Genomic DNA, 15,019 nt, shown 5'->3' with positions numbered 1-15,019 from the left:
AAAATAGGAATATAGTTTATTGATTGGAATAGCTCAGGGGATCCTGTCACAAGCCCTTTCTTCTTGGCTCTGAGAACAGATGTCAAATATGAAGCATCTGATAAAAGTTTAGCTACCTGGGATGTTTTGTTCTTTTCCTTATGTTTGCTTTGTCTTTGTGGTTTTTCATTTTTATCTCTGTTTTATGAGGTCTGTTAGAGTTTTAGATTTTGTCAAAGTGAGGAGTTACTGTGTATAAGTAGCATTTTCAAGTGTTCTTCAGATTTTGGGAGTATTAACAAACTTACTTTTATGTTCAGGATTTCCTACTTTAAATTATTATTAGTTTTACATGTAATCATCATGTCTACAGTTAAATAGTATGAGTCAGGTAGAGAAGGTGCTAGATATACTGTGATTAACAAAATATGATTCAAAGATGTGAACCTTAGGGTCTGCCAAATAAACAGTTACTATAAATTTAGTAAATATGTTAGTTCATTTACTTTATTACTGTAATAAAATACTTGGGTTTGGGTACTTGATAAAGAAACAAGACTTATTTAATTTATTTCAGGTTTAGAGGCTAAAAGCCCAAGGTCAAGTATCCCCATTGTTTGTGAGCTTTGGAGCAACATCACGACTTGGCAGATGGCATCATGTCAGGAGGAGATCTTTCCATCTATATGTACATACATATTTGACACCCAGAAGAGAGTGTCAAATCCTTTGTAAATGGAGTTACAGGCCATTGTGAGCCACCTGATGTAGGTGCTGGGAACCAAACTTTGTCCTCTGCAAGAGCAATATGTACTCTTAACCACTGACCCATCTCATTAGCCCCTAGCCCTCATCTCTCCAAGATCCACTACATCTTTTTGTGTTTGTGCATGGTGTGCTTGTGCATGTGTGTGTGAATGTGAGTGCATGTCTACAGTTAACATGCATGTGTCTGTGCATGGAAGCCAGAGGCTGAAACCTAGTATCTTCTTGGATTACTTTCTACTTACTGAGGTGTAGGGTGGTCTAGTTTTATTTCTTTTGCTGGGCACAGTCCAGGGAAGAGTGAGGCAAGTCTACCAATTCTACCTTCATTTTTCCTAGCTAGGTTTCATCTAGATTTCTCTTGTCTTTATGTAGCTCAGGGCTTCCTGTCAAGGAAATGGTGCTTGCCTGCAGTGGGCTGTGCCTTTCTAGGTCAGTTACTAATCAAGGTGATTCTCAGATATGTTCATAGGTCAATCTGATCTAGGCAGTCCCTCAATTGAGACGCTATTTTCAGGTGATCAGGATTGTGGCAAGTTGACATTTAAAACTATCATTCAGGGTTCTTGCTAAACATGGAGTTTGCCCAGCTAGTCTTAGCTAGTAAGTCTGCCCCAGGCATGGATACCATCTCAAGCACTGGGTTTTGGTGGGCTATCACACCTGCCTGACTTTTATGTGGGTGCTAGAGATAAGAATTCTGATTCTTAGGCATGTCCCCAAAACTGACTCCTCAATCCTGGTTCTACCACCTTTTTCTACTCTGTACAATAAGGCCTGGGAGAGGTCTTGCTACCGAAGAGCAGAAGGCCTCCTGACTTGGCCCAAGACAAAGCCTTTTTGAGAGGGTTCTAAGTGTAGGTAAAGTTTTTTTCTTTTCTTTCTTTTCTTTCTTTCTTTTCTTTTCTTTTCTTTTTTGTGGTAGTGGGGTGGAACCTTGCGAATGCTAGGTAAGTGTTCTATTGTTGATCTAGATCCCTAGCTCTTGAGATCTGGGGAAGAGTTACTAGTCATAGCCCGTAGCTACCGTGAGTTGATTATTGTTTATTCCCTTAGAGTCACTTTCAAAGTCCTTAACATTCTAAACCTCATTTAATAGTCAAACCTATCCTAGAGGTTGGATTTGCCGTATATAAGACTTAAGCAGCTTGCCAAACCTTTAACTGATGTGTAACAATGGTGGGAGTTGAGCTAGTGAGATTTGTTCTGTTGCTTATATTCTAAACTTTCCTTGCCCATATATGGTCAGGACAGAGAGGGAGGTGTTATTCATAGGGTTCTCTCTCCTTTCTGGGCATGTATGTAGGCATTTATGTGGGCTAGAAAACAGCTTGAAGTTATAGACTCTTAAAAAGCCTTAAAGTATGTCTGGGGATGCAACTTACTTTGTAGAGTGCCGCCAACTACGCAGGGAGCCGTTGGTTTGATCCCTAGCACCATGTAAACCAGGTATGGTGCTCATGCTTGCCTGAGTAGCACTTGTGTGAGTTGTGGAGGCAGGAGGACCATGCATAGTGAGTTTACGGGCAGCCTGGGCTAAATGAGACCCTTTCTCAAAGTGTGTTTGTGTGTGTGTGTGTGTGTGTGTGTGTGTGTGTGTGTGTGTGTTTGTGTTTGTGTTTGTGTGCTTGGTTTAGACTATTGTTTGGCCAAATGGAAAGAAACTTGTATTTCTCAGTTTCACCTGTCAGGTGCCCAAGGAATTTGCGCAAGTCACAGGAGAAAAGTGTGTTTGTGCCACTTTGTAGCTGTAACTGTGTTCTCTTCATCTCAGTCCAGGTGAAGGATTGCTTTTGAAGTTTGGACATTTTAGTTTAGTTGAAGGATGAATACACAGTTTGTGTAGGTGGGCACACATACATGGGGACACTTTTATTCTTTTTGCTGTATCAGGAATTTACAAATTTGAGTCAGTAGTGTGGCACAGTAGCATAGTGGTGTGGAACTACTTTAGATAATTTTATTCCTTAATCTTATAGAAAGCTATACAGATGTGTTTATTTATATTATTTGTTTTTTTTTTTCTGTAAACAGGAAAATAGTTCTGCTTGCAGGATGGGCACTGTTCTTATTCCTTGCATACAAAGTTTCCAAAACAGACCGAGAATATCAGGAGTACAATCCTTACGAAGTATTAAATTTGGATCCTGTAAGTAGTAGTCTTATGTAATAATCATTAATTTACTAGTCTCTCTCTCTCTTTTAAAGATTTATTTATTTATTATGTATATAGTATTCTGCCTGCAAGCCAGAAGAGGGCACCAGATGCCATTACAGTTGGTTGTGAGCCACCATGCAGTTGCTGGGAATTGAACTCAGGACCTTTGTGCTCTTAACTTCTGAGCCATCTCTCCAGCCCCTTAATAGTCTTTTAAATACTAAAAGTCTACACTTTTAAACCAATTAGACATTTTCAAATGAAATCAGACTTTGATTCATAAATCTTTTTTTTCTCCTTTCCATTTTTCATTATGTGTGTGTATGTGTCTGTGTACCCGGGTGTTTATGGAGCCCAGAAGAAGGTGTCAGATCCCTTGCAGATTACAGGTGGTTTATAAGCTGCCTGACATGGGTGCTGGGAACTGAACTCGGGGCCTCAGGGAAAGCAGTACAAGCTTTTGTGTGCCAAGCCATCTCTTCACCCCTGTTAGTTAACGCTTTTTTTTTTTTTAATTAAAATAAGACCTAATTTTAATCTGAACATATCTGTTGTATTGTCAATTGCTACTAGTAATTACTTATAACTGGTGAACTGTTAAAGAGTATTTGATGAGACGTTACTATAGTTTAAACATATTTATGTTGATTGACACATGCAGTGTCTTAAGTCTGAGTTGGGCGATCTTGTAAGAAGCTCTTGTTATTATCACTGCAATTAGGTAATCCTTGAGTATTCTTTTGGTGAGATTTTGGTTGATAAGTTAATGAAGAGAGAGAATGAGGTCTGGAGAACTGTGTCCTAGAACATCTAACTTGCTAGGTTGAATATAATGGATTGTTGTGGTAGTTTTAAACTTTTATTTCTTCAGTGGATGGCTTGATTTTGAGGTTGATACAATACAAGTTAAGGAACATGTTCATTTTTTAGTTTTCTGCTTTGTAAAAGAAAGGTTTGCATATAATCTGATTGTTATTTGATTTCTTTTTCAAATAATTTTTTATAGATTTTATTTTTAATTATGTATATATGTGGGGGGTATTTATGCACAAGAATGCATTGGATTCCTTGAAGCTACCCACCATTTGTCCTGGGAACTAGACTTTTGCATCCCTTTTAAGAGCATTGTGATCTCTTAACCACTGAGCTATCTCTCCTGCCCAGTATCGTTTTTTTTAATCTTACATAATCATTATGGTTATCAAGAGTATAAATAAAAAGATGTGGGGAAATAAAAATGATCTAAAATTATTGATAAAAAGTGAGATTGAGATTTAAAAAGATTGGTTCTTTTTAAAAAATATTTACTTACTATTAAAGTACTGACAAGTAGATGAAGGAGACTAATCTTTGGTTTGATGGTTTTTGAATTCCACTTAAGGTTTACTATTGATTATTTTGGTATATGTAAAGCCAGTGTAGTTTTATTTAAATATGGAGTTGTATGGTTTCACCACCATTATCATCATTGCAGTATATCGCATGCCATATAGTTAAGCGCTTGATTAAAAATAAATATTGATAAAAGAATTTTATGTATCAGATAAAGTTTGGGGGATAAGATGTATAGGAAAAATATTAGTTTCTTTTGTCAAAATGTTGAATAGTTCATGGTTTAAGATAAAAATAGGATTGATTATTTCTTATTGCATTGTGCTTTTATGTATTAACAAAGCTTTTCCTTTTAGGGAGCAACAGTAGCAGAAATTAAGAAACAGTATCGCTTGTTATCACTTAAATATCATCCAGATAAAGGTGGCGATGAAGTTATGTTCATGAGGATAGCAAAAGCTTATGCAGCGTAAGTATCATAGGGCCTGCTACACTTCTTAAACAAAGATGGAAAGGTGCTTTTCTGTTCTAGGAAAGTAGTAAGTAAAATGAGTGACATATACTTTCATTAAATGTTACCCAGGTATATCTGAACGTGACAATTGTGGACCTACACAGCAGCCCTAAGGTGGTAGTTTATTAAACCTTAAGTAACTCAGAGTTTGCATTTAGGGAAGTGATTTTGCCAAATTTAATTATGTCTTAGTGACTGTTTTTGGTGTGAAGAGACGCCATAACCAGGCACTGGCCACATTCTAGCCAGGGCTACATAGTAATTCCCTGCCTCAAAGGAAAACCAAAACCAAAACCAAAACCACTAATTCAGTGACTCTCATGTCCAAAACACAATTATTTCAACTATTAAGAAGTGAAATAAATGTCCTTTTGGACATTTTATATAGTAGTGTCCAAATTTCTGGTATTCATATCGCTTTCAGAACTTGCTGTTACATCTGTTATTTACTTGGTTAAAAAGAAAAAGTTCATAGACTATGCAACCCTGACTCCTCCTCATGTATGAACACTAAAATATCCAGTTAACTTTTCTCTTGGAATACTAGCACCCAGGGAACAATTTTAATTTTAGATCCTGTTTTCTAGAAAGTGTATATGGAAATATTATTCAAACCAGGTTATAGCTTCATATACCTGTAATCCCAGCACTCAGCAGGTTCATAAGTTCATGGCCAGTTGGCTACAAAGTGGAATGTTATCATATTTTTTTAAAAAGGGGGTGGGTGTATATTTGGGGGAGATGGCTCAGAAATTAAGAGCACTTGCTGGTCTTCCAAAGGACTCAAGTTCAATTCCCAGCACTTGCACAAGGAAGATCACAACTGCCTATAACTCCAACTCTAGCTCCTGAGGATCTAATATCCTTTCTAGTTTCTGTGGACACATATAGCACACATATGCACACACTTAGACACAGATACCATTGAAAAAAAATATCCAGCAGACTTCTCAGTTAGACATGATAGTGTACATCTTAAAAAAAAAAATTCACTTTACGTCTTGATTGAAGCCTCTCCCTCTCTCCTCCCAGTCCCCACCACTACCACCACGCACCCCTTCCACTCATTCTCCCCTCTTCTACTCCTCAGAGATGGAGAGGTCCCCCATGGGTACCAACTTGTCTTGGTACATTAAGCTGCTGCAGAACTTGGCACATCCTCTCCTACTGAGGTCAGATAAGGCAGCCCAGTTAGGGGAACTGGATCCAAAGGTAGGCCTCAAAGTCAGAGAGGGCCCCCACTCCAGCTGTTGGTCAAGCCACATGAAGACCAAGCTACATATCTTCCAGAGGGCATACTCTCTGGTTGGTGGTTCAGTCTCTGTGAGCCCCCATGGGCCCAGGTTAGTTGACTCTGTAGGTCTTCTTATTGAGTATGCTGACCTCTCCAGCTTCCCCAACTCCTCCATGTGACTTCTGAGCTGTGTCTAATGTTTGCCTGTAGGCCTCTGCATCTGTTTCCATCAGCTGCTGGGTGATGCCTCTCAGAGGAGTTACTCTGCTATGCTTAGAGACAGGATAGTGTACATAGTTAATCCCAGCTTTTAGAAGGCAGAGGCAGGAAGATATTTGAGTGTGAGGACACACTGATCTACATACTGAGTTCCAGGCCAGCTAGGGCTATATAGTGAGACCCTATATATGGAAAGAGAAAGAAAAAGCTTATAAACTCAAAAGTGTCTGTGCATGTATATGTGAATAATATAGCTCACCCCCACCCCCGAGTTGTAGGAAATCAAACCCCAGGCTTTGTGTACACTTGATAGGTTCTCTATTGAACTAGACACTTAGCCCACAAGGTTTCTTAAACAACAACAATATATCTTTCTTATGATTATATCTAGGTTAATAATAATGATGTACCACATTTCCATTATCCATTCTTCTTTTGATGGCAATCTAAGCTGATTCCATTTCCTTGGTATTGGAAGAAAAAAAAAAAAAAAACCAAAACAACTGATAAATATGGATATGCCATTATCTATGTAGTAATAAAATGTAGAGTGTACCCGGAAGTGCTGTAACTGGGTCATTGGCTAGTTCTAGTTTTAGATTTTTGAGAAGCTTCCATCCTGATTTCCATAGTGGCTGCATTAGTTTACACCCTAATAACAGTAGTGGGTAGAGAGGGGCTCCTCTCTGCTTATGTCCTCACCAGCCTTTGTTGTCATTGTTTTCTTGATAGTACATTCTAACAAGGGTAAGATGAAACCTCAAAGGTTTTCTTTTATTCATTTGGAGACATCTTACTAGGAAGCCCTAGGACCTGGAACTTGTAAACTGCCTGTCTCTGCCTCTGAGATTAAGGCCTACACCATCAGGCCTGCTTAGAAATGTTAAACACTTTATATATATATATATAGTGTGTGTATCCCCCGCCTTTCTTTCTTTCTCTCTTTCTCTCTCTTTCTTTCTTTTTTTCTTTCTTTCTTTCTTTCTTTCTTCTTAGTCTGGTGATGTTGGGAAGGAGCAAGAAAAACCCCTAGAGTTAGGGTGCAGAGTTGGTAGAATGTGGAAAATAACTCCTTTCTCTATAGTGGTGGGAAAATCTAGTTTCTTCCTCCCAGGAACCCTTTATCCTGTTCTTTCCTTTGTTCAAACCTAATAGAATTGTAGTGGGAAAGACTGGATGTTATGGAGGACAAAGGGGGCATATCTTGCCCTGTGTTCTTTATATATTCTAGAAATTAACTCCTTGCCTGGAGTGTAGTTGATAAAGAGTTTCTCTCATTCTGTAGGATCTCTGTCCATCAGTCAATAGTTTCTTTAGCTGTGAAGTCTTTTTAATTTCATTTGATCCCATTTGAGACTAATTTGTCAGTTTTCTGGCCTGTTTCCTGTGCCATGGAGGTTGTATTCAGAAATGTGTTGCCTGTATCTGTTGTACTGAAGTGTTTTTCTTGTACTTTTAGCATAGTCAGCATTTCTGATTTCAAATAAGGTCTTTGATTCAGGTTTTGTTTGTTTTTTAGGTTTTTGTTTGTTTTGTGTGTGTACAGAGTGTGAGATATGGATCTAATTTCGTTCTGCAGTTGTGTATCCTCTTTTGCTAGCACCATTTGTTGAAAAGGCTTTTCCCCCTGGTGTATGTTTTGACACCTTTATGAAAACTTAGGTGTTCACAAATCTGGGTTTATCTCTATATTTTTGTTTTGTTCCATTGATCTGCATGTCTGTTTTTTTAACAGTGCCATGCTGTCTTTATCACTGTGTCTCAGTTGCAGAGTTTCAGGTTAGGCAATCTGATGCTTCTGGCTCTGTTCTTTCTGCCTAGAATTGGTTTGAGTAATTATGGTCTTTGTTTCCAAAGCATTGTCAGGTTCTGAAGAAATTGAGATTTTCATATAGTGCTTTTTATGATCTGTTCTGGGATCTGAAGTAAAGCCATTTTAATTCTCTGCTTTGAGCTAGCTATTGGTCAGATCTGGACTTACATTTTATTTAGGCATTGAAAATTATTCTTTCACTTTTATATTGCCTGACCTGAGACACTCTTGTGTAGGAGGTATTTTCCTAGTTCTCCTGGCACTTGATTCAGAAGAGCCTTTCTCCATACAGTGAAGTTTTACAGGTGATGTTTTGCTCTTGAGAGTACAGGGCCACTGTTTTGGAAGGAACTACTATATTGTAAAAAGTGTTTAACATTATTAAATTAGTAGTATGCTCATTGGAAAATATTTAGAAAACAGACTGTAAAGAAATAAATAAAAACCACTTAAAATCTTTCTTAATCTTAGAAAATGTAGAAAGTAGCTCTTGAATTTCATCTGATTTAACTGGCTAAGCTTGAGCTAACCAGGAATTTGTACCAAAATCTAGGAATTAATAGCATTTTTTGATAATAGAACATTCCTACACACACACACATATTTATGTTCTCTCTCTCTCTCTCACTCGCTCGCTCTCGCTCGCTCTTTCACCCTTCTTTGATTTCAGAGTGACTGCTTTTGATTCTTTGAGTTATTAATTCCTTTTGAAGAGGGTAAATATATATCTGTGTGGTGTGTGTGTTTACACCTGTGGGTGCACATGCATGTAGAGGCAGGTTGGTGTTGGGTGTTACCCTAGATCACTGTGCACCTTCTTTATTGAGAAAGCCTCTCATTTAAATCCAGACAGCAGCTAGCCAGCTTGGTCCAGGTAGATCCTGTCTTTGTCAGCTGAGCGTTGGGTTATAGGTGGGCTACCATGTCTTTGTCAGATTTATATGGTACTGAGGACTCTAAACTCCAGTTTTCATTCTTGTATGGTAAGCACTTTACTGAGTGAGCCACATCCCAGCCTTACTGCAGATGGGGAGGCTGTGGGACTCTGGAGCAGTTAGGAGTGCTTTGCACAGCCGGGCATGGTAGCATATACCTGTAATCCTAGCATTTGGGGAGACAGAGGCAAGCAGATCTCTGTGAGTTCGAGGCCAATCTGGTCTGCAAAGTGAGTACAGGACAGCCAGGGTTACACAGAGAAACCCTGTCTTGAAAAACAAAAGCAACAAAATAAACAAAAAGAGTCCTTAGCACTCTTCAAAAAAACCCAGGAGTTCAGGTCCACCCAGGTTGGGCAGCTCACAACCTCCTGTAACTCCGGTTCCAGGGGCTTTCAAAGTCTTTATGGGTACTTTACTCTTGTGTGTACGTACACACACACACACACACACACACACACACACACACACACACACACACACGGAAGTAAATCTAAGAAACAAAAGAATTTATTGGTTAATGAAGTTGTTGCATTTGAGTACTTATTTTGATGTATGGCTTTCTAATTTTGATACTTTATTTTTTCTTTGTGGTAGTTTAACAGATGAAGAGTCTCGGAAAAATTGGGAAGAATTTGGAAATCCAGATGGGCCTCAAGGTGCGGTTATATTGGTAGTGTTGTATATTATGAAAATATTAGCTATTTTCATAAGAGGAATATTGACTTTTCTCAGTTTATGGGTATGAAAATTACAGCCATGAATTAGATGAATAAATCGAACTTTGCCACTGAGGAAGACATCAGATGTTGACCTTCAGTCTCTATATGCATGACATTTGCATTTATTTTTGTAAATATATATTCCTCTACATATAGACATGCATACACTAAGAGACATGCAAGAAATTTTTTCTTTATTCTTGCATTTTCATAGCATATATGAATTCAAGGCAGGAAAGAATTTGTATTTTTTAGGAAAAAGAAACTAAGTGAAAAGTTTCACCATTGAAAACTATGATGTTTCATATACACACTGTAACATGCATATGCTCATTTATTTATTTTGAGACAGGGTCTCACTGTGTAGTCCATGCTGACCTTGAACTTGCAGTGATACTCATGCCTTCATCTCTTGTAAGTTACATAAGCCTAGATGCATTCAATTAAGTTTGTATAATGGAAATATAGCTAATCTAATCTTAAAGGTTTGGGGGGAAATGGCGAGGAAACATAAGTTTGAAATACAGGTAAATTAAATTGGAAGAGTCTTTTGAAACATGATTCATTTTATTTTATTTCAGCTACAAGCTTTGGAATTGCCTTGCCAGCTTGGATAGTTGACCAGAAAAATTCGATTCTGGTAAGTGCATTTAAATCAGTCCTATTCTAATGTGGTTGATGTACTTTTGTTATATACTGCATATAAGGTGTACTATAGTGAAAGCTCTCACAAAGAAAATCTGCCATGCTATTTAGTCTTTTACTGTTTTGAAAGCTAATTTTTACATAGCAAAAGAAAAGAATTGGGTCCCATTATTAAACTGCTTTTTAAGGACAATGCATTCTAAATGAAACCTTCAAGATATACTAATTTATTTTGAAAGTATTTTGGGTTAATGTCTTACTTTGGTTTGAGAATACTAGATTTTATGATAGCTACATTTATGTAAGGTGAATTCATATTTTAACTTATTCTTTTCACCTTTACTCAAGCTAAGCTACTTTATGCCAAATGAAATCGTGTCTATTAGGAGGCAGTGGGGTATCAGGCAGATTTCCATCAATGGTAGTTCCTGCAACTCTGAAACATAATGATCCACTACTTGAGGTTTTACAAAAGTAGTTACTTCGATCTATTTTATTTTAATGAATTTTTTCTTATTACTTTAAAATGTATTTTCTCTTTCTGTGTGTATGTATTTATGTGTGGGTCTTCCCAGGCCATAGCATATGTATTAAGGTCAGAGGATGATTTGCTCAAGTTGGTTGTCTCCTACCATGTGGGTGGTGGGGTAGAACTCAGCCTGAGAGGCTTGGTGGTAGGCACCTGTACCTATCAAGTTTTGCTGCTCTGAGATTTTTGAAACCTTAAAAGCAAACTATACACAGTTTAGCTGAATATGTTTTGAAAATGGCTATTTTGTGACAGTAAAATTGGTAATCTTCAGAGCTCTATACTTGCTGCTTGTAAGTGCATCTGTCAAGCTGAGGGTTACTGTGGGAATAATAGAAAAAAAGAAAGATAGCTGACAAATTTCTGGTAACAATTCAGTAATTACTATTGAATAAAAATACTGAAATGGCACGTTCTGGTGAGGCACAGGAGTTAGTTTGTAAGGGCTTATAATTTATTTCACAGCACTGCTTTTAAGGTGCGAATATAGAAAATGCTTGACTGGAAGCTCTAGAGTTTGGATATAATAATGCTGTTACCAATGACCCAGGACAGACTATGTAATCTATCTGTACTTCAGCTATTCCACCCACAAAGTTAAAAAAAAATGACAACTTCATTATATAGGATCAAATAACAGGGTGTTTTTAATACTGGGCCCTCCTTGTAAGTCTGAACATTATTGTCGCTTATCTGACCAAGGCATAACTGTTTTCTCTTGAATTCTAGGTTTTACTTGTGTATGGATTGGCATTTATGGTTATCCTTCCTGTTGTTGTAGTAAGTTCTACCTCTTTTTATTAATTTTTTTGAGGGGTAGTTGCTCTGTAAGATTTTGATTATTAGAATTTAATTCGTTCAACCTCATGTTTTAAAAGATACTATTGTTGTTGTTTGAGACAGGGTCTGACTCCTTAACTCTGGCTGGTCTGAAACTTGATAGGTAGTCCAGGTTAGCTTCAAACTCACAGAGATCTGCTTATTACCCCTGCTTCCTGATTGCTGGAATTAAAGCTCCAGCATGCCCAGCTTACTTTTATTTTTTATTTTTATGTATGTGTGTTTGTGTGTAGGGCATATGTGTATGAGGGTAGGTGTCCCGGGGAGTTGAGAAGAGAGTTTGGATCCCCTGGAGCTGGGGGTCTTGTGAGCTATCTCTGTGGGTGCTGGAAGCAGACATGAGTGCTTTACAAGAACAGTGCTTGATCCTAATCACCAAGGCAGATGCCCAGTCCCTAGCAGCCTCATTTTAAAGAGTAACTGTAGTACTATAATGCAAAGTTACCAAAAATCTTATTATTTCATTTTATTTCTTTTGTGCCTTGTGTTCTTTTTGATCCTGGAGTTTGTGTGGGTCCACGAGTCCTGTTCTATGTCAGTCTTGACCTCTTCATAGGACTGTTGTATAAGATACAATTTCATGAGAACATGCATGAAAATACCATGTCAGCTATAAAATGGCTTCTGTAATTATCAAATGCTTATTAGAAAATTGTGTTAGAAACCACTTTTATTTGTTTATAGTAGTGGCTGGATTTAGTCCTGGTTTATCTTTTAAACAATTTCTGCCTAAAACCTAAAGTATTTTAATCATGATTTGTGCTTGTGTTTAGGTTTCTGACAATGTAAGTGTTTATTAACTAAATTATTTTAAGTATGGAGCAAGCTCACAAACACTTCATGGTTTTGGTAAATGTTTGGAAGATTCACACACACAAAAAAACACTGTGCTGCATCAAGCTTAACATTCATCCCTTTTCATGCTTTATATCTTGTTTGATTTTATTTGTGTTTAGGGTTCTTGGTGGTATCGGTCAATACGCTATAGTGGAGACCAGATTCTAATACGTACAACACAGATTTATACATACTTTGTTTATAAAACTCGAAATATGGATATGAAACGTAAGTAAAGTTAAGTAACTGCTGTTTGTTGAATTGTTTTCTGCGTAACTTATATGTTGCTATACATTTCTTAACTCTGCAGTAGATTCCATTTTATAGTCCATTAGATTGAATCAGAAACCAGGAGGATCACTGCTGATTGGCTCCCACTCAGCCTCACATTCAGTGACATTTTTTATACAGCCTATTCCCACCTGCCCAGGAGTGGTACCTCCTCTGTCAGCAGTCAAGAAAATGCCCCCCAGAGATGTCCACAGGCCAATCTGATCTAGGCCTTTCCTCAGCTAAGGTTCCCTTCCCCCCATGACTGGTCTGTGTCACTAATGAGAGTATAAAATTACTTTGCATAGCAAAGACAACAATTACGTGGTAAAAAGGTGGCCTCCAAGATGGAGAAAATGTTTGGTAGCTGTATAACAGAGCGAGGATGAATATCTAGAACATGCAGTGAATTAAAAATCCTGGTGTAATTGTATATACCTGTAACCCCGATATTTGAAGAGGCAGAGGTAGGAGGATTGCCGTAAGTTTGCCGCCAGCCTGATCTACATAGAGAGTTACAAGCCAGCCAGGAATTGAGTGTTTCAAAGGCAAGAAGAATTCTCTTTTTACTCTAGTCATAATTGCTGTTAGCAAGAAAACAACAAACAAAAGCTGACAAGGTACAGTTGCTAGTAAGAATGTAAGTTAGTCCAGCCACTACAATAATTAGCATGGAGATTCCTCAAAAATCTTTAAATAGAATTATCATATGGTAAGCTATACCACTTCTGAAAATATACCAAAAGGAATCTAAGTCAGATCCCTGCACATCCATGCTTACTGTGGCATCGCTTACAATAGCCAAGTTACAGAATAAGCCTAGGCACCTGTCAACAGATAAATGGATATAGCAGATGCAGTGTACATAATAATAATGAAAAAATTATCCATAAGGAGGAATGAACTTAGGACAGTTACAGGAAAGCTGATGAAATAGGAAATAACTGTATTATGTGAAAAAAATTGAGACTCAAAACAGATAATGTAAGAGATTGGTATCTGCTACGGACCCCTAAGACTACAAAGAATATTTATTTGCTCTAGAGGGACAGAGGGTAGGCAGTAGAGACAGAGGAGATAGAGGACAAGGATGAGAAGGGACAGTGGACCCTGGATTGGGAGGAGACTGATAGCGCCCATGGGCAGTGGTGGTTTGTAAAGGTAAAAGGGAAAACCCCACATAAAGATGAGGGGTTTAATTTTAATTGGACATGTTAATTAGATGAACCAAAGGGGGCTTTTTATTGTTGACTTTAATACTTTGATAGCTGGAATTTGGTAGTCAACCTCAGGAGAAGGAAGTGGCCAAATAAGGGACTAGACCTTGGTGGCTAGCTCTAGGAATGGAGCAAGACAGTGGGAATGGAGGAGGGGGCCAGGCCTGCCAGAGCCGTGTTTGCCTTCTGGCCAGAGCCCTTCAAATATTACACAATTTCTCTCAAGTGTATCCTAGATTTAAAGTGTGTACACATAAAACCATAAATATACATATACATGCCTATATGTAGGGGTGTGTGTGTGTGTGTGTGTGTGTACAAAGATACATATATGTCACAAAAGTTGAAGCAAGACTATTTGGGAAAAGGAAGAGTACTAGCTGGAAAGGGACAGGCCGATATTGTAAAAATACATGATCTAATTGAACAAAAATGCCTGTGAAACCTTTTACTGTATGTAGCCTATAGAAAAGAATGTCTATTACTTTCTATTGTGCATACATGTTAACTGTTATGTTGGATTGAAATACTAGTATAGGAACTTACTTTCTTACAAAAATATTTCGTGTGTTTTGCCAAGGGATACTGATGCCTCATGGAATTCTGTCACAAAGCACTTTTAGCTGGTGGACTTACTTACCTAACCTTCATTTGTCTTTGGAACAGTGTTTTTTTCTTTCCCATCCCTCCCACCCCCACCCCCGTGAAAATATTTGCACCTAGTGTGGTGGTGTACCCTTTAAACCTAGCACTTGGAAATCTGGGCAGTCAGATCTTTCTGAGTTTCAGGCCAGCCTGGTGTACATATGAGCTCCAGGCCAAAGTTACGTGGTGAGACCATCTCAAAGAAAAAAATTTTGGGCTTTTTTTCTTTTCTTTTTTTCTTTTTGATACTAATAGTTCACACATTTAATGTGCATGCTGTGTGTTGGGCACATCTGCAGAAACTAAAGTACAATGAGAAATGGGAAGACTGCTGCCCTGGTCATTTAGCCAGGGCCTGACAGAAC

The 15,019-nt window shown here is 38.0% G+C and overlaps 1 protein-coding gene across 3 annotated transcripts in view; it reads left to right on the top strand.

The window, feature by feature from the left end:
* Nucleotides 1-15,019, top strand: part of Sec63 (SEC63 homolog, protein translocation regulator) — a 68,210-nt gene that overhangs the window by 25,058 nt on the left and 28,133 nt on the right. For all 3 annotated transcript variants that reach the window (XM_051164161.1, XM_051164160.1, XM_051164162.1), the window contains 6 exons: nt 2,779-2,893; nt 4,591-4,703; nt 9,547-9,608; nt 10,253-10,311; nt 11,575-11,625; nt 12,642-12,750. In XM_051164161.1, the coding sequence (XP_051020118.1) occupies nt 2,779-2,893; nt 4,591-4,703; nt 9,547-9,608; nt 10,253-10,311; nt 11,575-11,625; nt 12,642-12,750 (509 nt within the window). The remainder of the gene's footprint in view (nt 1-2,778; nt 2,894-4,590; nt 4,704-9,546; nt 9,609-10,252; nt 10,312-11,574; nt 11,626-12,641; nt 12,751-15,019) is intronic.

Source organism: Acomys russatus, chromosome 21, assembly GCF_903995435.1.
Source record: "Acomys russatus chromosome 21, mAcoRus1.1, whole genome shotgun sequence".
Classification (NCBI taxonomy): Eukaryota; Metazoa; Chordata; class Mammalia; order Rodentia; family Muridae; genus Acomys; species Acomys russatus.
This window is presented reverse-complemented; position numbering and strand designations above follow the sequence as displayed.